We start from the raw sequence: 12639 nt of genomic DNA on the forward strand, positions 1-12639 counted from the left end.
CTGATGCTGGGAAAGATGGAGGGCACAGGGAGAAGGGGGCGACAGAGGACGAGATGGTTGGATAGTGTTTTCGAGGTTACCAGCATGAGTTTGACCAAACTGCGGGAAGTAGTGGAGGACAGAGGTGCCTGGCGTGCTCTGGTCCATGGGGTCACGAAGAGTCGGACACGACTAAACGACTAAACAACAACAACAACAAAGGGGAGCATTTTGTTAGGCAGGCAGAAATGCTTACACTGACAATATGTATGTAACAGTGTGAACTTGGAATTCCTCCCCTAGTCTCTTAAATTAAACAATGCTCATAATTTCTTGAGATTGGGAAGAGGGGATGGGTCACCTTGAGTCCTGTCAGGGGGGAAAGTGGGGTATAACTACTACTACTAGTAGTTATTATTATTATTATTATTATTATTATTATTATTATTATTATCACCATCATCATCATCTGTCGGCAATGGTTGGGGATATCAGTTCAGTAAACATCAAACTACAAATGCATCTACTTTCTTCAGCTTTGCCCAGAGATGTCAGCCAATACCGTGCTCTAGATAAAATACTTATATGTGACATTTGGTGACACCCTTGGGGCAGAGAAAGTCAACATGGTTCTGATGTGACTTTCTAGGAACAAATTAAATGAGATCCACATTTGCCCATAATTGCTATCGAACTCATGCAACACTTCATTTTACATTTTTACGATTACGATTACCATAATCTTTATTGTCATTGTCCCATACAGAACAACAAAATTGAAAAAAAATCTACATTAGACATTCAAAAACCAACAAGCCTGCTATCCCAGCTAACCCAGCCTGGTTAACCCCATAAAACTCTGATACCCCTTAATTAAATACAATATACTCCCACAGAGATTACCTTACACTGCATTTAAAATAAAAATCGCATTTGGATAGAAACTGTTTCTCAGGCGGCTAGTCCTAGTCTTTATAACCATGTACCTTCTTCCAGAAGGTAGAATCCACATATAACTCACAAACATACATTAAACCATGTTTTTGATGTCCACTATTTCACCACACCAACAAATCCACAGAAATACCTGGTTATTAACTTATTGTTATGTTTCTGCTCAGATAAACCTGATCACCTTTGAGATAAATGTGTGTTAACCTACAGCTGTGTGCATATTATTTAAAAGCAATATGATCTAGATATCCTTCATTATCTTTTAGGGGCCTCCAGGTCCTCAAGGCCCAATTGGGTATCCCGGCCCCCGTGGCGTAAAGGTAAGCATAATACCTTTGCTCATCTTTGATAAAGGCAATGAGACCTGTGGGTTTTCTTCCCGTTAACCAATCTGGTAACTTTGTCATTGCTGCCGTTTTCTAACAGGGCGCTGACGGTGTCCGCGGTCTCAAAGGTGGCAAAGGTGAAAAGGTAATCTCTTTATGGTGCTTAGTTTTTATCGTTTATATTTTAGTACTAAAAGGACTCAACTCATTAATGGAAAATCTAATTGAAAATCAGGCACCATGTATATTGATGGTGCGATATAAATAGCTACAGTGATGATCATGAAAAGTAGAAGCAGAATAAATCTGGAAAAGACTAGGGCAGATCAAAGTAGCTGTGCGGGTATTTGATTACTTTTAAATACTTTCAGATTTTATTTTTTTAAGGTATTCGTTAAATTGTTTTGCTGTTTCATTGTTTGCGACCCTGAGGAAGAGCAGGATGGAATTATTTCATTAACACCCTTATTGCAAAATATTGTATGAACTCTAAACCTACATTGGCAAAGGGGCTTCCCCCTTCCTATCCCTTCCCTACCAGTGCCCCCTGAAATTGGCTCTGCAGGGATCAGAAGAAGCCCCATAATGGTGCATGTGGGGAGAACAGAGTGGGATAATTATGTCTGGCAAGTAGCAATGCTTTCTCTGGTGGGACGTTCACTATAAAGGCCTGGATAGCTCAATTGGTTAGAATGTGGTTGTTTATAATGCCAAGGTTGCAGGTTTGATCCCCATATGGGGCAGCTGCATATTTTTGCATTGCAGGGGGTTGGACTAGATGATCCTCAGGGACCCTTCCAACTCTGCAATTCTATGATCATATGATTCTCACAGTGCAATGTTGAATTCCACTCTTTGATTTTCTTGCCAAATGTTACACAGAATAATAGAATAATAGACTTGGGAGGGGCCACGGGGGTCACCTAGCCCAACCCCCTGCAATGCAGGAATATTTTTGCCTAACATGGGATTCGAACCCACAACCCTAAGATTCAGCATCCCATGACTGAGCTATATGGTTGGTCTTCATCTCACAATGGAAATGAAGACATTTCTGACTATAGACAGCTGCTACAAACTGGAGAGGTGAAACACTTGTGCTGTTTTCTTAACAACAACTTACTGCCAGTCATTCATCTGGGACCGTCTTACATGACAGCAAACCATACGACTCCACTTTATAAATCACTCAGAAGAAGCAGGCAAACATTTTTGCAGGCCATTTTGCTACAAGCTCGTTCGGCTCAGAGATAGTGTCTTCCTCAGTATAAAGATGGTCCTGACACAGATCTGCTTGCGCTCACCTTTCGTGGAACCATTCGTTACCTAGGAGCAATTTTATCTGACCCCCGTGGCTCGATTTCTGTTTGAGGTGTCATAGAAAAGCTTCCCCATTCTTTTTCATTTCTAAGGAACAGAAGTTGTTGAGAGAGAGATTCCGCACTTTAAAACATAGCATCTTTCTTTGGGGGTTGTAAGTAATGAGTCAGCTATGCCTCGGTGCACATCTTATGCAATCGTTATTCCCTTCTTGCTAGATGCTGCCAAATCTATTACAGAGCCTCATCCCCTTGCGTGGGGATTGTTTTGTCAGTACAGCTACCAAAAAGCTCTGTGGAGAATGGAGCAGCTCTCAGAATAGAGAAGCCGATGTTCCCCATGTGGATCACTGGTTCTGTTGGGCTGTAGCTAACTAAACATTGCCCATGTGGAACAATTTCCATGAGTGCCGTGGAACTTCCCCTCCCCACCCAAATGCCTTCGCATCTGCTCAGGTGTGCTCCTCATCCCCTCAAAATCTGCTCCTAAGTGTAAAATTGACTTCCAGTTTTGTGTACGGTATTGCTTTAAGCTCCTAAATACTTCCATATTGTTTCATGTCACCCCCCAATCTCTGCCAAGTGGTAGCAAGATTCCACGGGCTTCCAGGGTTGTGTTCCTGTTTGGAAATCAAAGCATATTTTTTCTGTGTCCATACTCCGCTGTGGGTTAAACCACTGAGCCTAGGACTTGCCGATCAGAAGGTCAGCGGTTCAAATCCCCGGGACGGGGTGAGCTCCCATTGCTCGGTCCCTGCTCCTGCCAACCTAGCAGTTCAAAAGCACGTCAAAGTGCAAGTAGATAAATAGGTACCGCTCCGGCGGGAAGGTAAACGGCATTTCCGTGTGCAGCTCTGGTTCCCCAGACGTGGCTTAGTCATGCTAGCCACATGACCCCGAAGCTGTACGCCGGCTCCCTCAGCCAATAAAATGAGATGAGCGCCGCAAACCCAGAGTTGGTCACGACTGGACCTAATGGTCAGGGGTCCCTTTACCTTTACCTTTATACTCCCCTGGCAACCTCTATTTCAAAGACCAAATTCCTTTGATGGGCCATCAACACTTTTGTCATGCTTAAAAACTTCCATTCCAGGTGATACCCTTGTCTGACAGACAAGCTTAATCTGCATTTTATTTTATTTTTACATTGCAAAGCTGTCTCTTTCCCAGGTGAAGACTCCAAGCATTTAGCAATTCATAACATTTACTAAATCTAATTATGGATGCCTTTGTACCCACAAACTCTGGTACCCTGAATCTGTAACAATATATTTGAAAAGGAATGCCTCATCCCTTTAATGGTGGGTCACATGGGCTGAGAACTTCATTTCTCTGGATTCTTGATATCTAGGGTTTGATTGTGAGCATCTGTAACAGCATCCTAGATTTCAGGAACTCTGAGAAATGTACTTTATAGTCTGTGAACATCCCTAGAAAGGATGACAGCAGCCTTGGGAATAATATCTCCCAAGGCTGCTGATACCCAGAGCACATTCTAATAACATCCCAGAGCTTCACAAAGGCAACATCTCAACCTCTTCTGCGACTGCTGGCCGTAAGTCAGGTGACAGGTAGAAATAAGGGGTGATGACAGGATGTCTTCATCCTAGGCTGAGATCAGATTTATGGAGCTTGGGCTTCATCTCAGATTGGCTCATAGAGTTCTGCACGCAGGAAATTTAATTTCTGAAACTCCCAATTCCTAACTGCACCACCACCATCACTACATGACTGTCACATGAGGATATATGGCTGTGTTAATCAACCCTTAATCGCTAGCTGGTGTCTTTGAGACCATATCCTAATTGACTTTTGAACATGAGGCATTTGATGGTTGTGGGGGGGAGCCCTTTAAAAAACCCCTGAACATATGAGAAAGAAATTTAATTCAGAAGAATAATGTCATAATGAAGAGCTCCTTGATGAATTAAGAAATGAATTTGTCTGTTGCCTTAAGCACCTTTCTCATCATTCATTCTCCCTTTTAAAGCTGAAAAGTAATTCAATACAGCTGTGGCAATATGTGCTCTTTCCCCCTCTGATAGAGAAGCTGCTGTACTAAATTATTTGACTTGTTATGCTCCACTTTTAGTAGTGTAAATTGCTGTGACTTGCAGCAAAATAGGTGCAGCTACTATATGCATTAAAATCATGCATGCATTCAGATTCTTTAATAACTGTCAACAACAACAACACCACTATGATGTGTCATTTTTTCCTTTATCAGGGTGAAGATGGTTTCCCTGGATTTAAAGGTGACATGGGCCTTAAAGGTGACAGAGTAAGTATTTTTCTCTCTCATTCATATTACAGTGGTACCTCAGGTTACAGACTCCGCTAACCCAGAAATAGTACCTCAGGTTAAAAACTTTGCTGCAGGATGAGAACAGAAATCACACCACAGCAGCAGTGGGAGGCCCCATTAGCTAAAGTAGTACCTCAGGTTAAGAACAGTTTCAGGTTAAGAATGGACCTCCAGAATGAATTAAGTTCTTAACACAAGGTACCACTGTATCTCCGTACCTGATACCTGCCCCGCTTCCTTTCTAGTGAGAGCAAGGATCCAAGTTGGAGCTTTCAGATGAAGAGACAGGGTTGTATAAATGGATGCGGCCTTTCTTTGTGACTGAAATCAGGGACAGGGTTAGAAAAACTCAATTCCTGTTGAATGGTTGGCTGCCATGCATTGCCAGGGGAAATTAAAACATGGGACCTGATGTCCTCATTCAAAGTTAGGCAAACCAGCCTTGTTTTAATTCTGAGTAGTTTGGCCCACATTTACTGGGGTTCCAAGTGAATGTTCACCTTACTTTCCCAGAAGGCTTTGCAGTATAAAAGCTGGTCCTCCCACACCCTTTTTAGTTTATTATTTATTTTAATATTTTAAATGTTTTAAATCGTTTCTCCCCCCCCCCCCAATAATGTTATTGTTTTATTCCTTTTGTAAACTGCTTTGAGGGTTGCTGTTGTTTTTACAATTGGGTGATGTTTAATTTTTATGAAATAAATAAACGAATAATATCCAAGGTCAGGCCTTTCAATCCTCTTGAAGATCTATCCTGTCAGTTTCTCACTCTCTGCAATGGGCTGCCTGATCTAATTCAAGAGACCTTTTTGCAATAGATTCCAGGCATTGGCTCTCATTCCACCTAGGTTCTCTTGGAACAGGTTGATTTTTCTCATTGTTCATCTACTATTTTTGTTTATTTGTAAATCTTTCCTGATGCTCCTCTGAGGTACTACTTAGGCCCTAAGTCAGCCAGTCTTGTGACATTATACAAATTAAAACAGCACAATGAAGCAGCCATAAACAACCACAAACAAGTCATTTCCCCTGTAGGTAAGAGAAAAGAGTTGAACACATTTCCCTGAAATGTTTTGTTACGGCTCCGTACCAGAGCTAAAACTAATTTGGAGGAAAGTTATCAATCAAATTCTCCTAAAGTAAATTTGCTTGCAATTAAACAAACATGGGTGGGCAAGGATAAATTAAGACTGTATAACACGAGTAGGGTGGAAGCTGTTTATCACATCCTGAACAGAATTCAAACTAACAAAATGATGCATACAAGTATTATTGAGTCTACAATATGTACTTCATAATATAACTTACAGCTTAATATTGGCAAATGATGACCCAGCTCCAGGCACATAAGGAGGAAATGGCTTACCTAACCTCACTTCAGACTGGGTTCAGGCCTGGTTTAGGGACTGAATTAGCCTTGGTTGCTGTGCTGACCCTGTATATCTTGATGGATCTCTCCTTGGCTTTTGATACCATCGACCCTGGTATCCACCTGGATTGGCTCTACAAGATCCAGTTGGGGGCATGGTGTTACAGTGCTTCAATGCTCATTTTTTGAGATTGGTACCAGAGAACAGCCTTGGGTGGCTATTTGTCAGCCCCTTACATTTGTGTTATAGAGAGCCACAGTTGTCCCCAGTGCTATCTATATGAAGTTGTTCAGAATAGTCATTGGGAAATCTGGAGTATGGCATCAGCAGTATACTGATGATACCTACAGTAGCTCAATTTCTGCGTTACATCCAGAAATAGCTTGTCAAGGTTGTGTGTGTGTGTGATGGGGATCACTATGCTAGCTTTCCAGTAGCAGGGTCAGTGTTGTTTACCAGGAGGGAGGTTGGTGTAGTGCAGTGCAGTACAAGCACACCAGCAGGAATTCTGGATTGGCTCCGCAGATACATTTGCCCCACAATGAGCCCCCTGAAACTTTGCCTTTCCTTGTCAACAAATGACAGTGACTCACCTGCTAGGAAGCTAGATGAGACCAATGAGCACCAACTCTCTGATGTGATCAGGTTTGTGGTCATTGGTTCTCATTATAGGAATGCCCATGCAAGCTTCTTTCATGCACTCTTCCAAGTGGATAAATTATGTGCCCAGACCACATACAGTATGAATAAACTGGACCTAGTCTTCAAAAGTGCATGGGACTTCAAAAAAGATTATTGAGAAGGGTTTGAGACAATGGAATAATGGATGGGATCCAACAAAGCCAGAGGGTTTTATTCATCATTATCAACCCTTGTGTGTCTCCACTGTTCACAAAAGTCTGTAAAACTCAGATACAATTTCATACTAGCAAACAATAATTTTTATTTATTTGTGGCATTTAAATAGTTAGCTTGTCTAACTATATTTTAATAAGTTAAAGGGTAGGCCACATTAAAAGTTGCATAAAATTTCAATTGTGATATAATTGCTAAAAAATCTGTAGCCAAATGTAGTGGCCAGAAACAATACAGCCAAGGTTACAACTGAAGATTAAAAGCCTGCTGTAACAACAGCGAAAAAATGTTGCAAATCTGAATGTGGATTTCTTTCCCTATGAGAGATGTGGTTCTTTTAGTTAAACTGTCGGCTTTTGTGGCTAAGCCACAAGCAACAACTAGACCTTTGGTTACACTCAGTGCTCAAATTACAGGGAGGCCAGGCGGGATCCAGCCTGCTTAAGTTCTGTGCCAGTTCTCTTCTTAATACTGGTTTTAGAAAGCTACAGTGAGGCTATGGTTGGGCTAAAATTAGGAATAGGGGCAGACCTGAGGTTTTCATCAACAGCCAATCCAATAATTTCAGCAGTTTTTGCATCCCATTTGCAGAAACAGGTGACTTGGTTTGTACATCCTTGGTTTACATCCTTCATTTTTTTTAAAAGGGTGAAGTTGGCCCTCTTGGTCCACGAGGAGAAGATGGCCCTGAAGGTCCCAAAGGCCGTTCTGGCCCAACAGGAGACCCAGGTGGGGCTGGTCAAGCTGGAGAAAAGGTTAGTCACTCAATCATACAACAGGTTTTTTTGGGGAGGGGTATCATGAGATCATCTTGGTGTAGTTTTAGAGGCTGTAAATTCACATGTTGCATAAAAAGCAAATGAACAAATGACAAATGATTCCCTTTTTCTTTCAGTGTTTGTTGTGTCCGAATAGGACTATCGTGTGGGACACGTGTAGATCCCAGACACATATTTTCCTAAAGATTTACTGAAGCTTTATAAGAACAGCTTTTCCACTCTATCTGTAATACGTTTCAGCTCATCTTTCACTTTTGTAGGTTTGGGGCTACACCAGGGGGGAAGAGTGAACTGGGAAGTCTCTAGTTTTAAATCTTAACTCAGCCACGAACTCAGAGCCACTGTGTCTTCTCCTCAGGCATAAACAATTCTGCTTACAAGTTAAATAAAAGTACCCTAACAATGCAGTTGAAGTGGTCTGAGTATTTGGAAGGTACTGTATAAATGACGACAGTGATTTATTTCACTGAAAACATAAGATGAAATAAGGAAAAGGGCAGAGCAGGGGCAGACTTTACCACATAGCATTGTGAACGGCTCCCTTTGGATTGCAGTTCCTAAAGGAAGAACCATTTCCCTGCCTCCAACCTCAAGCCTCCATCTTACTGTTGGAATTACATGTCTCTGTTTGTAATATTTTGAAATACAGAGCAGGAAGGCAGAATATTTTTAATGCATGCCTAAAGGTGATATGGGATGCGGGTGGCGCTGTGGGTTAAACCACAAAGCCTAGGACTTGCCGATCAAAAGGTGAGCTCCCGTTGCTCAGTCCCTGCTCCTGCCAACCAGTTTGAAAGCACGTCAAAGTGCAAGTAGATAAATAGTTACCGCTCTGGCGGGAAGTAAACGGTGTTTCCGTGTGCTGCTCCCGTTCACCAGAAGCAGCTTAGTCATGCTGGCCACATGACCCGGAAGCTGTACGCTGGCTCCCTCGGCCAATAAAGCGAGATGAGCGCTGCAACCCCAGAGTCGGTCACAGCTGGGCCTAATGGTCAGTGGTCCCTTTACCTTTACCTTTAAAGGTGATGTTGAATATGCACACCCTTTTATAGGAGAGAATGCACGTCTACTCTGAACAGAACAGAAGGCATTATACTCATGCATTATACTCATGAACAAGTAGAACATGCATGAATGGAGGTCAAGTAAATAAGTTCTGTCCTGCCATCCCTGTTACCTTCCATAAGTTGGAGGATGACTGTCTGCAACATGGAACCTTCTGAAGTTCTAGGGTTCTGTATTGTGCAGGGAGCCTTCATGAGTGGAGTTGGTTCCCCACTCATGATCATCCTCTGACGTGAGTGGAGCCAGTGTCCTCATCCCCACTCTCACCACTTACTACTTACTCATGAGTAAAGTACATAAATGGGCCTAGAGTAAGGCCACCATTCATTAATTAGCTCTGTTGGATTGTGCCTCTGAATAAGAATCCTATGTAGGCAACTAGGCAAGAATGTCCATGTTCCACAAATTATACCCCCCTCTCCACTAGCAAAAACTAGTTATTGAGATAATATTTCATTCAGGCATGTTCCTACTTAGTTACTTGGTCAGCCTATCTGAGGTCCAGTTTGCTTGTAAAGATCTTTTGAAGGGATCTCCCTCAGTGATCCTTTCTGTGTTTTGCACACACAGTCCTTTGAGGAAGAACAATTTATGGACTAAGAGGAGGGAATGAAAGCATTGTAGTTATGATTTGATGCTAGTGACCTTTTAAGCTATCATAAAAATACTTTAAAAGCCACTTCATTCATTCCAGAAAGTGTTCCTTTCAGCCTCGCTTAACTATGGGGAGCTATTTCAGAATTAATGATCCCCACAGTGTTGTGAGACATCTTCCCAGCTGTTAACAAGGTCATGAATCAAGAAAGCCAATATTATAATTATGGATGAATGGAAGCATAATTGGAATGTCATCACTGAATTCCAATTAAATTCCAATCCCATTAAAACAAGAATAAATGAGCGACATTTCCCCTCAAAAAACTCAACTGTTGAGCTTCTTCATTCTGGGCTGAAAGCAGGGAAATACCATGACAAGTATAGGATTGGATCCCAAAACTGTGAGCAGAAGTAAAGGTCTAAGGAAGTGTGACATTTACAGACACCCCCCCCCCCCCCGCCCCACAGTATGGGGAAGCAAAACCAGCAAGGTTCACAATGGTTGGTGGCTCTGTTCTCCACATGCACAATTAAAAATGCCAAATGATTATTATTTATGTCAAATGGCATCTTTAGTATGTAGGTGTTTTGTGAACTAGGTGATCTAACAAACTCAAGAAGGTATAGTTGAAATGTGTAGCTAAAGAGAAATGTGTAGCTAAAGAGAATGAGAAAAAAATTATAAGTTATTTAGGAGAGCACTGTAAGCAGGTGGAAACATTTGCAGGATTTTGATTTCCCTTGTAGTGTAACAATTATCATGGATAATATGGATTGATATAAAAGTTGGAGCTTCGAAGAATATGTATTAATAAATGTTTAAAATTGGACCCCATGGAGGGGATGGGGATTCAGAATAATCTCTGTACATGGATATTTATCTGAAGGGGTTTTTTAATGACTTTGTATTTGTAAAGCTGAATAAACATGATTTTATTTTTTTTTAAAAAAAGCCTACATCCATGCAAAAGGTTTCCTTCTAACTTTACAAACTACATGATTCTTCTGAGGGAAATGAGACATAGACAGAGTGGTAGCCATCAGGAAACAAATGAGAAATGCATTAAAACTTCTTTTTAACTTACAGGGTAAACTTGGTGTTCCCGGATTACCAGGATATCCAGGACGACAAGGTCCAAAGGTGAATTTGCTCTCGTTTTGAAAAATGTACAGCTTTGGCTAGCAGAATATTTTAGGGTTTTTTTTTGTTGTTTTGGTCTTACTTGGAACATCAGTTTAAAGCAAATGCTTGGATAGTCACTTGTAACTACTAGAAGTCCAAAGGTTATATGCATTTTCCTGACAAAATTGTGAGTCTGGTTCAATGATATAATTCAGTTTTGATGCCCTAATTGTGATTATCGTTTTGGTAGCCTAAGACATTCATACAGATATGGATCTCGGATTTGGCAGTTTCCTCCATTGGCCACAGTTGCCATGTAAATGAATAACCTACAACTTGATGGGTGGTGAGTGTTATAAATATCAACCGTGTTCACTCATACAACTACTCAAAAAGCATTTGCAATGATATACGTAATGCTCCCCACGCATCTGGATCATTGCTTGTCAAATGATCAGCTTTTTAAAAATGTCATTCTGGTTCGTTGGTCCACTTCGCTGGGCATCTTTCTTTGTTTCTGGGTTATAACTTTGTGTAATTTACACATCTAGAAAAGGAAAGCACAGACCATTAAGTATTATATGATGCACTGATACAATTAGGTACAAAGTGATGCTCAGCCATAATAAATGTTACTCCCTTGCTCCGTGAATTTATGCCATTATACATCAAATTATTATCATTATTTTTTATAAAAGAAAGAAAGCAGAGAACCGTAATCGCTGTGTTCATACTGGATTTTATGCATTGTTCTAGTTCTTATGCAACAATTTGTGCTCATGTGATTGCATTTGGAAGTCATCTGTGGAGCAAGCACACATGAAAACCTTAAAATCAGAATGGGTAGCCTAATTTTTCACTTTAGGAGAATCCTAAGTCACAATATCATGTCAGCTCCGGAAAGACGATATAGGCAAATAGTTTTGATGTCAGTTCTCCACATGTTAAGTGCTCCCAGGTTGACTCCCCAGAGCTTAGAATGGTTTATCAGACTCAGCCCCTCTGTGCGACTTCGGATGTGAGTCCATGAGAGTTTTTGTGTTTACTTGGGGCAGTCCTACAGGATATTCTCCATTACAAGCCCCATTGAAATAAGCGAAAAGACTGAAACCATGGTTGGATCCATATCCTTGATAAAGGATAGCAATATCTGCAAAAGGGGAGTATGCATTTTTAATGCTGTTCCCAATTTGTGATTAACAAGGAATCTGTACAACTTCTTTGACAGTGCAATGCATGTAAAAAAACAACAACCTGTCATCTTCTGGGATTAACGACTTGAACAACTATCTAGGTGTCCCCCCCCACACATGTGTTTGCATTGTGTAAGGTATCATTGCCAATACATTTTAGGAAAGTATTACTTTAAATTGTAAAGTATCATTGATTTTTCTTAGCTTTTTAAAATATTGGGAGTCTGTGCTTATTTTGCTTTGTTTCCATTTCACCTGGGTGAATTCCAAGGTGTTTCCTTTTTTTCAGTAAACACTCTGTGTTAATGTGATATAGGGTTATTGCTAAGGAAAGTGTTCATCAAGAATTCAGAAGTAGGTCTTTGATGCACCAGCCTTTTAACCTAAACGTCTGAGATTGCAGTCTCCCTCCCTCCCCATCTCTCTCCCTTGTCTGTCAATGCTTCAAAACTCTATTTGGAAATTTCTTAAGATCAAAGAGATCTTACTTTATTCAGAAGCATGAACACAAATGACATGCACGAACGTCAAAGAAAATGCGCGGCCTTCCCCTCACAAAACAGAGATGTTGGCATGAATTTTATTAAGCTGAGTATACTAAAAATGGAATTAGTTTGCAAGCAATATTCATGTTTAATTTCAGTGGTACCTCGGGTTACAGACGCTTCAGGTTATGTGTTTTTGGGTTGCGCACCGCGCCGAACTCGGAAATACCGGAATAGGTTACGTCTGGGTTTTGGTGCATGCACAGAAGCATTAAATCACGCTTTGTGC

The 12639-nt window shown here is 41.0% G+C and overlaps 1 protein-coding gene across 4 annotated transcripts in view; it reads left to right on the plus strand.

Moving 5' to 3' along the window:
- COL11A1 (collagen type XI alpha 1 chain) overlaps nucleotides 1-12639 on the plus strand; it is a 257133-nt gene that overhangs the window by 139354 nt on the left and 105140 nt on the right. For all 4 annotated transcript variants that reach the window (XM_077928425.1, XM_077928428.1, XM_077928426.1 and 1 more), the window contains 5 exons: nucleotides 1200-1253; nucleotides 1360-1404; nucleotides 4806-4859; nucleotides 7756-7863; nucleotides 10637-10690. In XM_077928425.1, the coding sequence (XP_077784551.1) occupies nucleotides 1200-1253; nucleotides 1360-1404; nucleotides 4806-4859; nucleotides 7756-7863; nucleotides 10637-10690 (315 nt within the window). The remainder of the gene's footprint in view (nucleotides 1-1199; nucleotides 1254-1359; nucleotides 1405-4805; nucleotides 4860-7755; nucleotides 7864-10636; nucleotides 10691-12639) is intronic.

The sequence above is a fragment of the Podarcis muralis genome, chromosome 5, assembly GCF_964188315.1.
Source record: "Podarcis muralis chromosome 5, rPodMur119.hap1.1, whole genome shotgun sequence".
In the NCBI taxonomy this organism is placed as follows: Eukaryota; Metazoa; Chordata; class Lepidosauria; order Squamata; family Lacertidae; genus Podarcis; species Podarcis muralis.